Here is a 15,513-nt window from a genome sequence, read left to right on the forward strand (position 1 = left end):
ATGAACTCTTTACCACTATGAACAAAGAATTAAAATATATATCAAATTGGTTTAAATGTAATAAGCTAACTTTAAATATTAATAAAACCACATGAACTCTATTCCGTTCGTATGCAAAAAAGCGGTTTTACCAACAAACTTGCCGCAACTTTATATGGACAAAATTGAAATAAAAAATGATCCCGTTACAAAATTCTTTGGCGTTTATCTCGATGAAAACATCTCCTGGATCCAACACATTAATTATGTATCTATTAAAATTTCAAAAAACATTGGGATTCTATATAAAGCTCGTAGCTACCTTAATAAAAATTGCTTAAGCCAACTTTATTACTCTTTCATCCACGGTTACATAAATTACGCTAACATTGCTTAGGGAAGTACTGTAAAAAGTTAAAACTTCTTTATCGTCGTCAAAAACATGCGATTCGCATAGTTAACTATGTTGATCGTTTTACACATACAAAACCTATTTTTACTAAAATGAGATTATTAAATTTATTTGAACTCAATGTTTTTTAAGTTTTATGTTTTGTATATTTATGGAGAAATAACTTATCCCTTACCGCTTTTTGAGTTTGAAAATAATGTTTTCAAACTCAAACCTAACAACAAATACGATATGAGGAACATACATATTTTAAAACAGCCGTTTTGTCATACAATCAATTTTGCATTGCTTCTCTTGGACCCCACCTATGGAATAATATTATTCCGCGGAATTTCGATCAACTAACTTCCTTTTATCTTTTCAAGCTCAATCTAAAAAAATGTATTTTTCACTTGATAATATTCTCAGATACTTCTAATATTTTGAAAACTGTTATTAAACTTGAATTTTATTACTTTTTTATTTTAATTTTTACTTTATTTTATTGTATATTATATTTGTCTTTATTTTGCTTGCTTGTATTTTATAAGGTTCTGACGAAAGGTCTTGTAATCTTCTTTCAGATCTTAGCTTATGTTTAATTGTTAGCAGTTTATATATGTGCGTATTTATGCATGTGTAAGTGTATATATGCTTATATTTATATATGTGAGTGTTTTTCTTATTTTAATTGTGCTGATATTAGTACTTTTTTAATTGCATATAATTGTGCTGTGACATTTTAATGTAAGCGAAATTTGAAAAAAAAAAAAAAAAAAAGAATTCTCACTTATAACAGTTTGCACTTATTCAGCCTTCTAATAAAAAAGACAACTGTATGACTGACATTTCCATTGAAGTTATACCATGCTTTAAGTTCAGATTGTAGTTAAAAATATGTTTTTTAATAAGTTCTTTTGGCTATAGATATCTCTAGCAACTTCTGAAATTACCTCAGAAATGCAAAATATACCTGAGCTTGTTATTTTTGTAACCTTTTTGAATAGTTTAAAGAGTATAACTATAGTTATTTTAGTTTGATGTAACTAAGTATAATAACAAAATAACCGTCACTGAATATTCGGCTGCCGTCACCGAATGATCGGTATTCGGCAAAATCACTAATCGTGACAACTCTACTCATCAACGTACAAGAAGTTTTGGTACATATTGGTTAGACTCTATACATTCCAGCCGGATATACTTAGCAATAACTTGAAATACTTAACGAATGAATTCTAATTTTTTTTTATTTTGAAATTGATTGTACCATTTAACATGTTTACTCAGCTTAAAAACTAATCTATTTTTTTTGAGAGTTGGTTCCATCGTGGCCTGCATCTTGCTTTCAGTGACCTTTTTTAATGCTGCTGTCCATTTTTGTTTAAATTTTTTGTTATCTTTTGCTGATTTGTTGTTTTTCAACAAGATTCCTTTTATAATTGCCCAGTAACTCTCGATAGCGCGCTGCTCAGTGCAGTTTGTAGGATTTGCATCTTTTAGGACAATTTCGATGTCATTTTGATTGTACCACTCCATTGTCTTCTTGGTGTTGTGGATTGTTTTTAAATATGGCCAAAAGATAATTGATATGCTGTGTTTGTTAATAAATGCCAAAAGACTTTCTGAAGACGATTGATTCAGTGATGTACAAATTGGAAGTCAAAGTTTTTTTGATTGGCGTATGAAGCTCTCTTAAGACCACTAAAGCAAATAGCCACACGAGGATTTTCGGACCAAACTTTTTAGTATGAATATACTTAAATTTGTTGCTGGCATAGACACCTTTTGGATAATAACATTATTGATGGCTGGGCAACTGTGAGAAATTCTTTTTACAGTAGTTTTGTTGTCCTCAATAATGCATAAATATTTTTTTGTAATCAAAATTTAATGCTCCAATTGTTCGCTTCGTAGTTTCTTCCTTGGTGTAAGCCTTCAAACCCTTGCACTTAAGTGCTTTTCTGACAAGGAAACAACTGTATTCAAAATTTCTGGCAAGCTCTTCTAAGAATTGGCATGGATTTCTTGTAATTGACAATTTTGAAAATCTACTCAAGTATTTACTCGATACAGTGTCAAGTAAAGATAAAAGATCTAAAAAATCTTGACTTTCTTAACAAAATTCAGAAAAACTGCATAAAAGATTGCATTGCACAGAGATTCGAAATAATCGAAAAGTGTCTATAATTCCAGATTTGCGAAAGTCTGATATAAAAAGTTCTAATTATACAATACAATTACAAAAGTTTGAGTTTTAAAAAAAAATAATTTGAGAATAAGAAGATATGGTCTTTTTAAATGTCAATTTTGAAAAAAATAAAATTGAGAAAATATGGTCCATTCTAACGGACCATGTTTTCTTATTCTCAAACTATTTTTTTTTTTTACATCTCAAATATTTGTATTGAACTGTATTGCATAATTAGAGCTCTTTGTAAAAATAATTTGAAAATAAGAAAAAATGGTCTACTTAAGTGGACAATATTTTCTTATTCTAAAATTATTTTTTTCCAGACCACATAATGCAGCTGTTCAAAATTGACATTTTTGGAAGAAAAATCAAAGCGATAATTTTATATTTTTATCTCATTTCTCAAACAGCTGTGAATTTTCACCAATTAGAAATCAATCAAGAAAATGATAATTTCGGTGCATAATGTAAAATATTTTATAAAATTACGTTTCTTTCCATTAAAATGTAAAGAAAGAAAACCGTTTAGACTAAGAAATAAAAGCTTACTTAAATTTGATTTTTAAAAATTCTGTATAGTTCTGTAAAAATCGGAATAATTTTCACAGAATTATACAGAATTAAAATCTGAAAATTGCATAATTTTTACAAACAATTTTGACATAAAATAAATAAACAAAGACATTTTATTCTTACTTTTTTTATTTCGTTAAGTTTCGATCTTTTATTTTTTTTTACTTAACTTATTTTAGAGGTATACAATTTAAATAGAGAATAAGCGCCTTTAAATGATTTTAATCCAATCCAGACAGGGGCGGATCTAGACGAATTAGTAAAGAAGGAAGGTGATTTTTAATTTTTTTTTTGATTCGGTGGATTTAGACTATTTAGTAGGAGTAAGAGGAAAATTTTTAGGTTTGTGAGCAGGCAAGCCCACCGATCATAATGCATTTTTAGTTTGTTTTTTTTATTGAATACTGTGTTACACTGCCTTAATCAATCTAATTATGATTTTACGTCATATATTAATATAGGATAACTGTCAGAGGAAATGGCAAAAAAAATAAAAAATAAAAAAAATTAAGTACTGTGTGAATTTTGTAAAATGTCAATGATGCATAAGATTTATTGTGAAGAAAATAATCGATTACCATATTACATTAAGTTACTTTACTAAATGGCAACTATTTATCTATTTGAAAAATTCAGAGTATTTTTTTATTATTTGACTTTATCTTAAATATAAGTTAAATACTAAAATATGCTCTAATAAGATCCTGAATTTTTCATGGAGATAAAAGACACACCAAAAAAGATAACTATAGTTACCTTTTGGCGCGTCACGTCATATTTTAAGTAATTTAAAATAAGATAAAACAATAATATCATTTTATGATTATAAATAATGTGGTTTATATATGAAGAGTACACGGAAAAAAACAGCAAAGTCACATTTAAAAGTATATATTTATAAAAGTTTTCATATAAAGCATAGAAGTAAATTAATAAAATTATTTCTTGATTAATTTATCTGAAGTTTACATTTTTAATAAAATATTTGTAACTTTTATTAAAAAATTTTTTTCCCTAACTTTATACAATGACCTTTATAAATGATTAATATATACTTTCTTAAAATTTTTTAAATGTGACTCGTTTTTTCCCGTGTACTCTTCATATGTAAATTGGTTTATGTAAGATTCGATTCGATTTCTGGGGCCGACGACACCGGAGGGGCCTGGGTGCACCTCACTTTTTTCTAAAGGCACTTTTTTTTTTATTGAGAAAATTTTAGATAGAGAGGACTTTTTTTAGAAACAGACGATTGTGCCCCTCCACTTCGAAACCCGTGTCGTTGGCCATGATTTCGAATTGCAGAGGCCTAAGTTAGTTGTATAAAGTTATCGTATATTTGCTAGAAACGCAAACAGCTTCTAGTGTAAATAATGCGCTTTTAAAAAAAATAACTGTTTTATTTTAAGCTTTTAAATTTTTCTAATAGCTTTAAATTTTTTTTTTTTTAGGATTAGAGGTTTCATTTTGTTCTAAAGTTTTTGTTTAAAATTATTATAATTAAAACGTATTTTAGGAATTTTTAAGCATGCAAATAATATCATCTGTATATTTATCATTCTATGAAATCTTTTATAAGAACCGTGTTTCATTTAATGAGTAAATAAACCTTTTTTGATTTCTCCCTCCCATTTACGTCTAAATTCTTCCCTCATATTTTTTAGTTTCTTAATTTAAACCTCGTTTTCAATTATATTTAAGACAATCTTTAGAGGTCGCGAAAAGAATTTATTGTTAACTTTAAATTTTTGTAAATAAAAAGGTTAACCCAACAGTTTTGCTGCCATGTGTAAACTGCTGCTTTATCATTAACTTTAGAATTATGTAAAATATTCAAATTTATATAAACTGAAATGTCAAATAATAATTTTTCAAGAGATTGTCCTAGTTTAAGGAATCCGTTTGATTACGCTTTCAAGGTAATTTCTATATATGGTTTTAAATTATTATAATTACAATGCTTACTTATTTTCTACACTCAACCTTTCGATAAATTATTCTGGTATGAATATAGTTTCTATTTAATATATTAGTAGAGCCTTTTTTTAACTTAAATCTTTTCAATAAGATCTTTTAACTGTTGATGCACTTTAAATTACTGACTTTATACTGCATTATTCTGATTGGCTTTGTGAAATAAGCTTCAGTTATACTATATTAAATCATTAATAAATATCAAATCATTCTTTACTAACCACAGTATGAAAGTCATTCTTGATGAATTATATTTCGTCACTGACCTCATGGAAACCATATATACACTTTGCGATACCCCAGAAGTTACTTTTCCAGTAACTTCTGGGGTATCGCAAGGTTTTATCCTTGGTCCTGTAATATTTCTTGTCTGTATCAATAATCTTTCTAAAAATCTTACCTCCAAAGTGGTTCTAATCATTGATAAAACACTTATATACTCCTGACTTGAGAAAAGTTTCTCACTTTTTGATTAGGCTCTTTTCTGGGGCTTGCAGTGGCTGGCGAATTTTGACTAGTTTAAACAATGATTAAGTGCAAATATTGTTCAACAACAAAATATAATATAAGTTCAACAAGAAAAATACATTTTATATGAACTATTGCCTAACCCTAACTAATTATAAAAGTTTATGATAATGTCACAGTTTTTACTTAAAAACAACTTTATGACTAGAAAGTTTCTGTTTTCATTGTTTTATAATTTTTTTCTTTATTATTTTCCTTTTTTTTTTGTTTTGTTTATTTTTTATTTTTTTTTTATTTATGTAAACACATTAGCTAAGGTTTTTTCAGCTTTGCTTTTTAACATTTGTATCATTGTTGGTATCAATTTCTATGGGGGTAACTAATTATGGAGCTACTGACTATTATATTTATCTCCATTTGGGAGCTTATTTATTGAGATAAGAGCATATTTATTGAGAGCATATTTTATTTATCTCCATTTGAGAGCAACACTTGGACTTAGCCCATTAATTAGACCAAATTAACTATACTATACTAAATTTCTCTTCAAAGTTATAAATTTTGAGTTAAAAACTATTGATCAGTCTCTATTCTTTTCAATGGAAGTAGAAATCCTAGCTTCTTATTTTTATTATTATTTTTTAATGTTTATTATTAAAATCCTATTAATTTATGGTTATTAAATAATCAATCTTTAGATGTCATTTAATATTTAATATTAAAAAAAATTTTTATTATCTAGTTCTTATTAAAACTCCTACAGTTCTTTGATTTTTTAAAATATAAATAAAGATATTAGAAATTAGATGTTATATTAATATAATTTTATGGCAGTTTGTTAACCAAAATTAGTAACAAAAAAATTTTTATTTTTAGGTAATGCTAATTGGTGATAGCGGAGTTGGAAAAACCTGTTTACTTATTAGATTTAAAGATGGTGCATTTTTAAGCGGAAGTTTTATTTCAACTGTTGGAATAGACTTCAGGGTATATTTTAAATGTTTATTTTTTGTCTTAAACTTGTGAACTTTGTTGTAATTTTTATTTTTTATAAGTTTTGCTTTCTATATGTGTGTATATATTTATATATTTATAATGTGTATGCATTGTATATACTTGTGCATGTGTATATATTTGTGTATATATATATATATATATATATATATATATATATATATATATATATATATATATATATATATATATATATATATACATATATATATATATGTATGTATGTATGTATGTATGTATGTATGTATATATGTATGTATGTATATGTATATATATAGAGGTTTCGGCGGGGGTAAATGAGTGCAAGAGCAGCAAAAAGCTCTCCTAAAACGACTATGGTGTGCTATGCGAGCTCCTCCTCTAAACAACTTCTTAGGAAAGCTGTTAGGTTTTTACGCGAGCTATCTGCTTATTCATTTAAAAATTGCTTATTAAATACAAAATTTTGATTTTGTAGTTACAAGCCCAGGCACAGTGGGACAGAGTGTGCCAAAATACCAAAAAATCAATGTCGACATTAGACTGTGAAAATTTGTCGTAATGGTGAAGACGTATTCATTTGAGGAAATATCTAGTTAAAAAAACATTAAATATCAATTTAAGCATTATTTTATGCAGTTATTTACATGTTTATTTGACATCTGTTCCAAAACGCAATTTTGCATTTTTTATTAATCAACTTTCTTACGCTACTATTGTTTTAAATTAACTTTATTGACTTTCATTTTAAAATATATTATTTAATTAACAATGTTTTTTTTGCTCAGACTTTTAAAAACAATTTAACTTAAGTGTAATCATTAGTTTTTATGCATCGAAAACAGACAGTTTTCGATATTTTTTTTGCTACTAACCTTTACTATTAGGTATCAGATAAACTATTCTCCAATATCCTCCAAACATTTGATTATGTAAATCTCATGCTAAATGTATGTAAATAGCCATACATCATAAATCTTTTGTTACTTTTTGCAATAAAAAAAGTTATAACAAAAGATTGGTCTTGGATTTGGTCAGTTAATGAGAAATACTGAACATGTAAAAAAGATGTTTTGTACACAAAGAATACCAACAAAATCTTTTATTACTGTTATAATATACAGGTTCTGTAAATATTAATCTAAAAAAGTTATTTTATGACAAATACATGCATTAAAAAGTAATATTTTTGATGTTTACGCTGATAAAAGTTGTCTTCTCCATTAAAAGTATTTCATATTTTTCAGCAAAATCTAATTTTTTAAATATTTTTTTTACATTGTATATTTACATGTTTATTACTTTATTTATGTATTTTATATATAAATATAGTTATTCTAATAAAAAAAAGTACAAAAATAATTTTGGCACAAAAAACTCGGATTTGTCCCACTGTGCCAGGGCGCGAAATATCGTTTTTTTTTTAATGAACATTGATGTTCGTATCTTTATTTAATGTCAAGCGTCTAATTTAAGGGAAATATGTCATATAATTCTAATTAAAGAGATATATCTCATATAAGAAAGTTTCATTTTCAAATAATGTTTATTTTAGTTAATAAGTTATTAGATATATCAATGATGCTTATTAAATTTAATTAATTTTTATTTCTTCAAAACAATTTTTTATGCGTTTGCAATATTCACGCAAATTAATGATATTTAATAAGCAATGACCTAACGATTGTAAATTGTTATCCATTGATACTAAATAATGAATTTTTCTCAATTTAATTTGCAAAATTTATTTACAAATTATAAAATGTATAAACTTGAAGAAATTAAAATAAAATGAGCTTAAAATAAAATGTTGTTTTGACATTTCTTTTTTTAAACTTTTCAAAATAATACCATATTAAGTATTTAAAAATAAGTTAATAAAAATATCATATTATTGGCATTGTTAAACGCACAATAAAAAAAACAAACTACAATAAACATTAATTCTATATATTCTATTAGATTATATATATTTCAGCAAAACTTAAAAATTCTTTTTCAAACATTTTAAAAGAGTTTTTAATATGCAAATAAACATTACTTCACTTTTAGAAAGAAAAAAAGTTAAAAAAAAAAAAAGTATGTTATAGAAAAAGGCAATTGTAATGTTATGGTTTCTTTTAAAGTAATTGCAAATGCATTCATTTTAAATAAAATTTTTGCATAATTAATTTTATAAAAAACAACTTTAACTTTTCAATTAAGATTATGTAAAAAAAGTTTGTTTCAAAAGTTTGAATGACAACTATGTTAGATATAGGCGCTATTTACCAAGGAAAAAAACACAAATAAAATTAAAAACTTAATCTCTATCAAGCTTATTATTTTATCAAAATATTTACTAACAGAAAACAAAATTGTATATAGTTAAGACAATTTTTTTTTTCGTATACAAAATTATTAAAAAAAACACACTCAAAAAAAACCACAAAAGAAATATAAATGATAAAAACCTTTATTTATCATCTTGCGAGCACAAGAATACAACTTTTGATTGCAATAAAAAAAATTTACTTAAGTTTACATTTAACAATAAAAAATAAATCAATAATAAAAATAAGTTAAATTTTATTTTATCTTTTTTTTATATTATGATATTTTTTTTTTTTTTTTTCTTGATTATTTTTTATTGTCATGATTAATTTTTTCACTTTAAAATGCTAAAACTTGAAGCAAAGATAATAATAATATAATTAAATTCTGATAAAAAGTATATGATTTAATTTAAAACTAATTTAATAAAAATATATAATTTTATTCTGAAAATATATATATATATATATATATATATATATAATTTAATTTTGGTTTAAAAAATATATAATTAAATTTTGTTAAAAAGCGTATATTAACAAACTAATTCCAACTGGATCTTGTGTTCTTCATTCGATTCATCTATCATACAAAACTGTGGAAAACAAAACAGACTGGTACTAAAAACAAACAAACAGGTACTAAAAAGATTTTAAAAGCTCTTAATAAACTTCTCCATGATTCTCCTGCCAGACGGGAAGACTTTACTGTTGTGACTGAAAGTAATATATTCCCTCTTCCTTTTTGTGGTACATGATGGGTTGATGATGAAAAGGTGGCTTTAAGAGCTGTTAATATTTGGGAGAGCATTTGTAAAATAAGTAGGTTTTGGGAATCTCTACCAAAGAGTTAGCAGCCTTCGTGCATGAGCTACCAAATTGTTTTATCTGCTACTAAGGATCAGCAAAATTTTATTTTTTTGCTCATTTAGCTCATATTATGCAATCCTTTTTAACCATATATCAATAGGCTAAAGCCATGATGTCATTTTTATATGACAACCTTTATCGACTATTAAAAGACATAATGTCAAAGTTCATTATAGCTAATATTTTAGATCAATGTAAAACTGCAAATAACCTCTGCAAACTTTACAAAAAAAAAAAAAAACTATTTAAAAAAGCCAGATATTGGATGTGGTGTCAGCAAAAGAATAAAAAAAAACAAATGATGAAATCACTCCAAAAGATATTTATATGCTTTCAACTACAGTTGCATATGTTTTCTACAGTCGTAGACATGTAAGTTTGTGGAAAAATTGCCTTTAAAATATGCCATTTTGCGAAATGTAAAATGTTTTGACCCAGAAACAATGTGCAATGAAAAAATGGCAAAGGAAAGGATAAGTGATTTGGTTCAAAAACATCAAAATGGTGTTGACTTTTTTTCATGGTCAAGGAGCGATTGAAAGATGGTTTAACAATAACAAGAATATGTTACAACCTAATTTAATTAGGAAATCATTAACAAGCCAGAGAATTGTGTATGACCATATGAAAGCATTTGACTTAAACCTGGAATCTATAGTTATCTCTAAGGAACTTTGAGAATCTGCTCGAAAAGAAACTGAGCTTACAGATCCTTGAAAGTGAAAAAGTGACTTACTTGCTATAGACATAAAAGACTTACTATCTAAAAAGGTTATTCTGGAAAAAGTAAAAAAAAAAACAACACTAAAAAGTGATTCAGAAGCAATTCTTGTGAAAGCTGCAAAGCTCATACTTACGCTATTGAAGCAAAAGTTATTCTTGAAGAGAGGAAAAAAAAGAAAGAAGAGATTAAAAATTCGGTGAAACAATTGATTTATTATTTAAGAAAAGTAAAGAACTTTAAACTTTTTAATATTAGTTTTTTATTATTTATATGCAGTAAAATCTAAATTTATATAGATATTTTAAAGTTATTTAAAAGTATAATATATAAGTTATTATTTATTTTTGAAAAGATTTTTAATATTTATGCGGCAATACATTTTTTAAAAAGAAATAAAAATTTGGTTTAAACTTTTATCATTCTTTCAGTATTATTTTTTCCATTTGGTGTATGTCTATTTTTCATCTTTTAAATACATGTTGATTTTAGCTTTATATTTTACTTTTACATTACTTGTGTAATTCAGTTTATTTTGTTCTGAATGCTATTTATCAAAACAGTTTATAGAGTCAAAAAAATCATAGCAATTTTACATTTTACTTTGATTAAATTTTAAATATACTTTAATAACAATAGTAACAATGACAACAGGGATAGAATGTTAGACCTACCTTTGTAAACGACGCTGTTAAAGATTTTCCAAAAGTCTCTAGAGCCTAATCCTGAGATAAGGAGCTGAGAATAAAGGAGCTTAGCATCTGACAGCACCTTTTTACATCAATTTCTAGCAATAATAAAGAAATAAACACAAACTAGATTCAGAGACAAGACATTAATTAAGGAGTGAAGGTAAATGATAAGGGTTATCAGGAAAACAAGTCACAAAGTTGACTATCTGAGTAAGAGGTTGAGAGATGCAGAAGTTAAAAGCTTTATTGCCAACAGGGTCAGTGGCATTAGAGCCGAGCCATTCAGTGTGATGAGTCATTTAAGTCACCAATAACACAGGGGGTAAAGAAAGAGGGCATGATCAATTTGATCATAAGTTACATCTAAAAGAATGCAGTCTTGATAAAAAGGAAAATGATAAAGAACAAAGAGAAAGGTGATAGAGTAAAGAGGTGCTAATTTTCAATTTGATCATAAATTACATCTAAAAAAGTGCAGTCTTGAGAAGAAGGATAGCGGTAAAGATGATAGAGTGAAGAAGTGCTAGGCGGAAGTATATAAAAGAATGGTCAAAGGATTTGAACCTGATTACACAATAAATGGGTGAATTGATGTGTTTGTATATCACAGGCCAAGCTTGTGACTATTGGAGTCTTAACAAATCAAAGGATAGTACCTATTAACACTGAGATCAGAAGAATGAATATCAGATTTTAGATTAGTCTCACTATAATCAAGCAAGTCTGGTGAATTTTGCAAGAGGTAAGATTCAACTGATGGAAGGTTGCTTTGCAGACCACAAATATTAGTAAAAGATATATTAAAACAGTTGGGTGGTGGAGATGGTTTTTTATGTTTAATATTTTGGGTTACTTTTGGCATGTTTTAAGTTTAAAGAGAATTTGACTCATTCATAGATAGCGCACAGCCTCCAAAGCAATGAGCTATGCAATTTTCTCAGTCCTGTTAATTAACAATAAGTCGTAACATAGGGCTCCTTATGTGACCTTGAAAATGCGCAACTAAAGCATTAACAGGGACACCATCCATGGTTAATACCCTGAGATTTTGAAGCTGTTGATGGAGTCAGCCTCTCTGAGAGCTACCACAGAGTTTAGAAACCTTACTACCAGCCAACCTAAGAACTATTAAATTGAGTTTTAGAGCTGTACCCTCATTATGAGATAACGGGAAGAGTTGAATAGACACTATGAAGGAGGCTCAAGCAAAAACCTATGAGATGAGTCAAGAAGATCCAGTATTCATCATCATAGACAGGAAGCAATATAACACAGGTTTACATCTACACCAGCCTAATAGATAAAGAAGGGGTTTGAGGCTGGTTTGCAGAATTATTCTACTTACCCCTAAAGTCTTTGTCTAGGAGGCCTCCTAAAAGAAAAAAGCTGGATACAGTTAACATCTGCCCAAGATATGTATATATATATATATATATATATATGTGTATATATATATATATATATATATATATATATATATATATATATATATATATATATATATATATATATATATTTATATATATATATACATATATATACATATATATATACATATATATATATATATACATATATATATATATATATATATATATATATATATATATATATATATATATATATATACACACATATATATATACATATATATATATATATATATATATATATATATATATATATATATATTTATATATATATATATATTCATATATATATATATATATATTCATATATATATATATAAATATATATATATATATATATATTCTATATAGTATATATATATTCTATATAGTATATATATATATATATATATATTCTATATAGTATATATATATATATGTATATATATATATATATATATATATATATATATATATATATATATATATATATATATATGTATGTATATATAAGATTCGAAAAGTACAAAAAAGTATATTTAAACAAGGACAAGACACCAACTGAGCGAGCATTTGAACGTACACTAAGAGAAGAAAGAAATAATAAAAATAAAGAACTTCCTAATATAGAAATGGAGAACTTAGACGAATTGATTACCACCCATCCCAATAAGAGTAGTAGCAGATTAATACTATGCTTAAAAAAACATAAAAAAATACACTAACAAATATACATTTTCAAAAAGTAATAAAAACAATATGTGTCAAGCAAATCAAAAAACATTAAGCGATGAAAATAATAACCAATTAAAATGCCTTTATACAAATGCTACCTCATTAAATTCAGATAAAGTAATTGAATTATCATTATTAGCTTCAATGTACAAACCTCATATTATATTTATCACTGAAACTTGGTTCAAAGAAGATTCTTTAGTGAATATTGAAAATTATTATTTACACAAATTTAACAGAAACGACAATATTTCAAACACAAATAATGGCGGTGGTGTAGTAATATATGTTCATGACAATATATCATCATTTGAAATAAAAAACTCTTCAATGAATGTTACGAAATCTGAACAAATTTGGTGCCTTATCAAGTATGGAAACGAAACTATTAAGCTTGGCTGTATTTATCGTCCACCGTTAAAATCAAAAATTATTCATAATGACGAAAAATCAAATAACACTAACATTGAAAGGTCAAACCAAGCTGACAATGAAATAATTCAAAGTATACAAACAGCAAAAATAGAGTTAAACAGAAAAATATATACTGGTATACTCATATGTGGTGATTTCAATTTTCCATACATCAAATGGTATGAAGATGGTTCTGTTCAAGTTAATGGTAATAAAAACAGCATTGGTGCTTGAGTTGTAGATCTTATTAACAATATAAACATCATTCAAAATGTAACATTTCCAACATTCATCCAAAAAAATAAAATGCCAAAAAATATATTGGACCTGGTCATAACTGAATCATCAGACCAAATCAAACACATAGAAAATTTACCACCACTTGGATTAGCTAGTCAAGGCCATTTGGTACTAAAATTTAATAATGATTTATCAAGTAATAAAGATAAAACTAGTTATTTAACATTCAAGTACAATTACCATAAAAGTGATTTCAATTCTATCATTTAATGTTTTCAAAATATAGATTGGTTAAAAGAGTTAAGCAACTTAAATATAAATGACAGTTACAACTTATTTTTGAATCATTATAACTACATAACAAATATGTTTGTACCAAAAGTGATATGTAAAAATAAAAACAAACCTCTTTGGCTCAATCGTACACTTTTAATCCTCATAAATAAAAAAACTAGATTATGGCGTAAAAATCAATCTTCAAAGTGGAAAATACCTGAGCTTGTCGAACAATACAAAAAACTAAAATCTTCTTTACAAGTACAAAAAAGATTAACTATTAAAAAATTTGAACATAGTTTAGCTTTTGATACAAAAAATCCCAAACGTTTGTTTAGTTATGCTAATAGTTCACGCAAAATCAAACAAAGCATCAAATCAATTCGAAATAAATATGGAGTTACTGGGACAGATGGTAGATTCATTGCTGACACATTAAATGATCAATTCAAATCAGTCTTCAACAATAATTCAGTTAACAAAGATTCTCCACTACTTTCAAATCGTACAACTGAGCGTTTATCAAGCCTTCATTTTTCAATAGATGAGATCAAAAATAAATTAAAAAATTTAAATCCAAATAAAACAACCGGACCGGACAATGTCCACCCAATGATATTAAAACAATGTGCTAATGTACTATCTTTACCTCTAACAATTATATACAACAAATCACTATCAGAAAGATCGATTCCTCATGCGTGGCGCAATGCAAATGTTACTCCACTATTTAAAAAAGGTGATACCAATGAACCAAGTAATTATAGACCAGTTTCTCTTACATCTATTCCATGTAAATTAATGGAAAGCTTAGTAACCAATGACATTGTAAATCATCTCTCAAAACTAAATTTAATATCTCAATCAACATGGTTTTGTAAAGAATAAAGCATGTGTTACAAACTTATTAGAATCCAATGATTATATTCAAAATACTTAGCTAACAAAAATGCAGTAGATGTGGTATATCTGGACTTTTCAAAAGCTTTTGACACAATCTCTCACAAATTATTAATCATCAAGCTTAAAGCTTATGGAATAGTTGGAGACCTTCTTGATTAAATTAAGGACTTTCTCACTAATAGAAAACAGAGAGTAGTACTTGGAGAACACATATCTGATTGGGCTCACGTTACTAGCGGTGTCCCACAAGGCTCAGTTTTAGGCCCAATACTTTTTATAATTTACATCAATGACTTGCCAGACAATTTAAAATGTGTCAGTAAACTATATGCAGATGATTCGAAACTAATGAATGAGCTACGAGTAAAA

The 15,513-nt window shown here is 26.3% G+C and overlaps 1 protein-coding gene across 1 annotated transcript in view; it reads left to right on the top strand.

Annotated features, from left to right (window-relative positions):
• The first annotated feature begins 4,851 nt into the window (after positions 1-4,851).
• The window catches only part of LOC100206792 (ras-related protein Rab-26), a 41,018-nt gene continuing 30,356 nt past the window's right edge, over positions 4,852-15,513 (top strand). Inside the window, exons 1-2 of the mRNA XM_065803250.1 lie at positions 4,852-5,056; positions 6,456-6,566. Of these exons, the coding sequence (XP_065659322.1) occupies positions 4,991-5,056; positions 6,456-6,566 (177 nt within the window). The 5' untranslated portion in view covers positions 4,852-4,990. The remainder of the gene's footprint in view (positions 5,057-6,455; positions 6,567-15,513) is intronic.

This window comes from Hydra vulgaris, chromosome 08, assembly GCF_038396675.1.
Source record: "Hydra vulgaris chromosome 08, alternate assembly HydraT2T_AEP".
NCBI lineage: Eukaryota > Metazoa > Cnidaria > Hydrozoa > Anthoathecata > Hydridae > Hydra > Hydra vulgaris.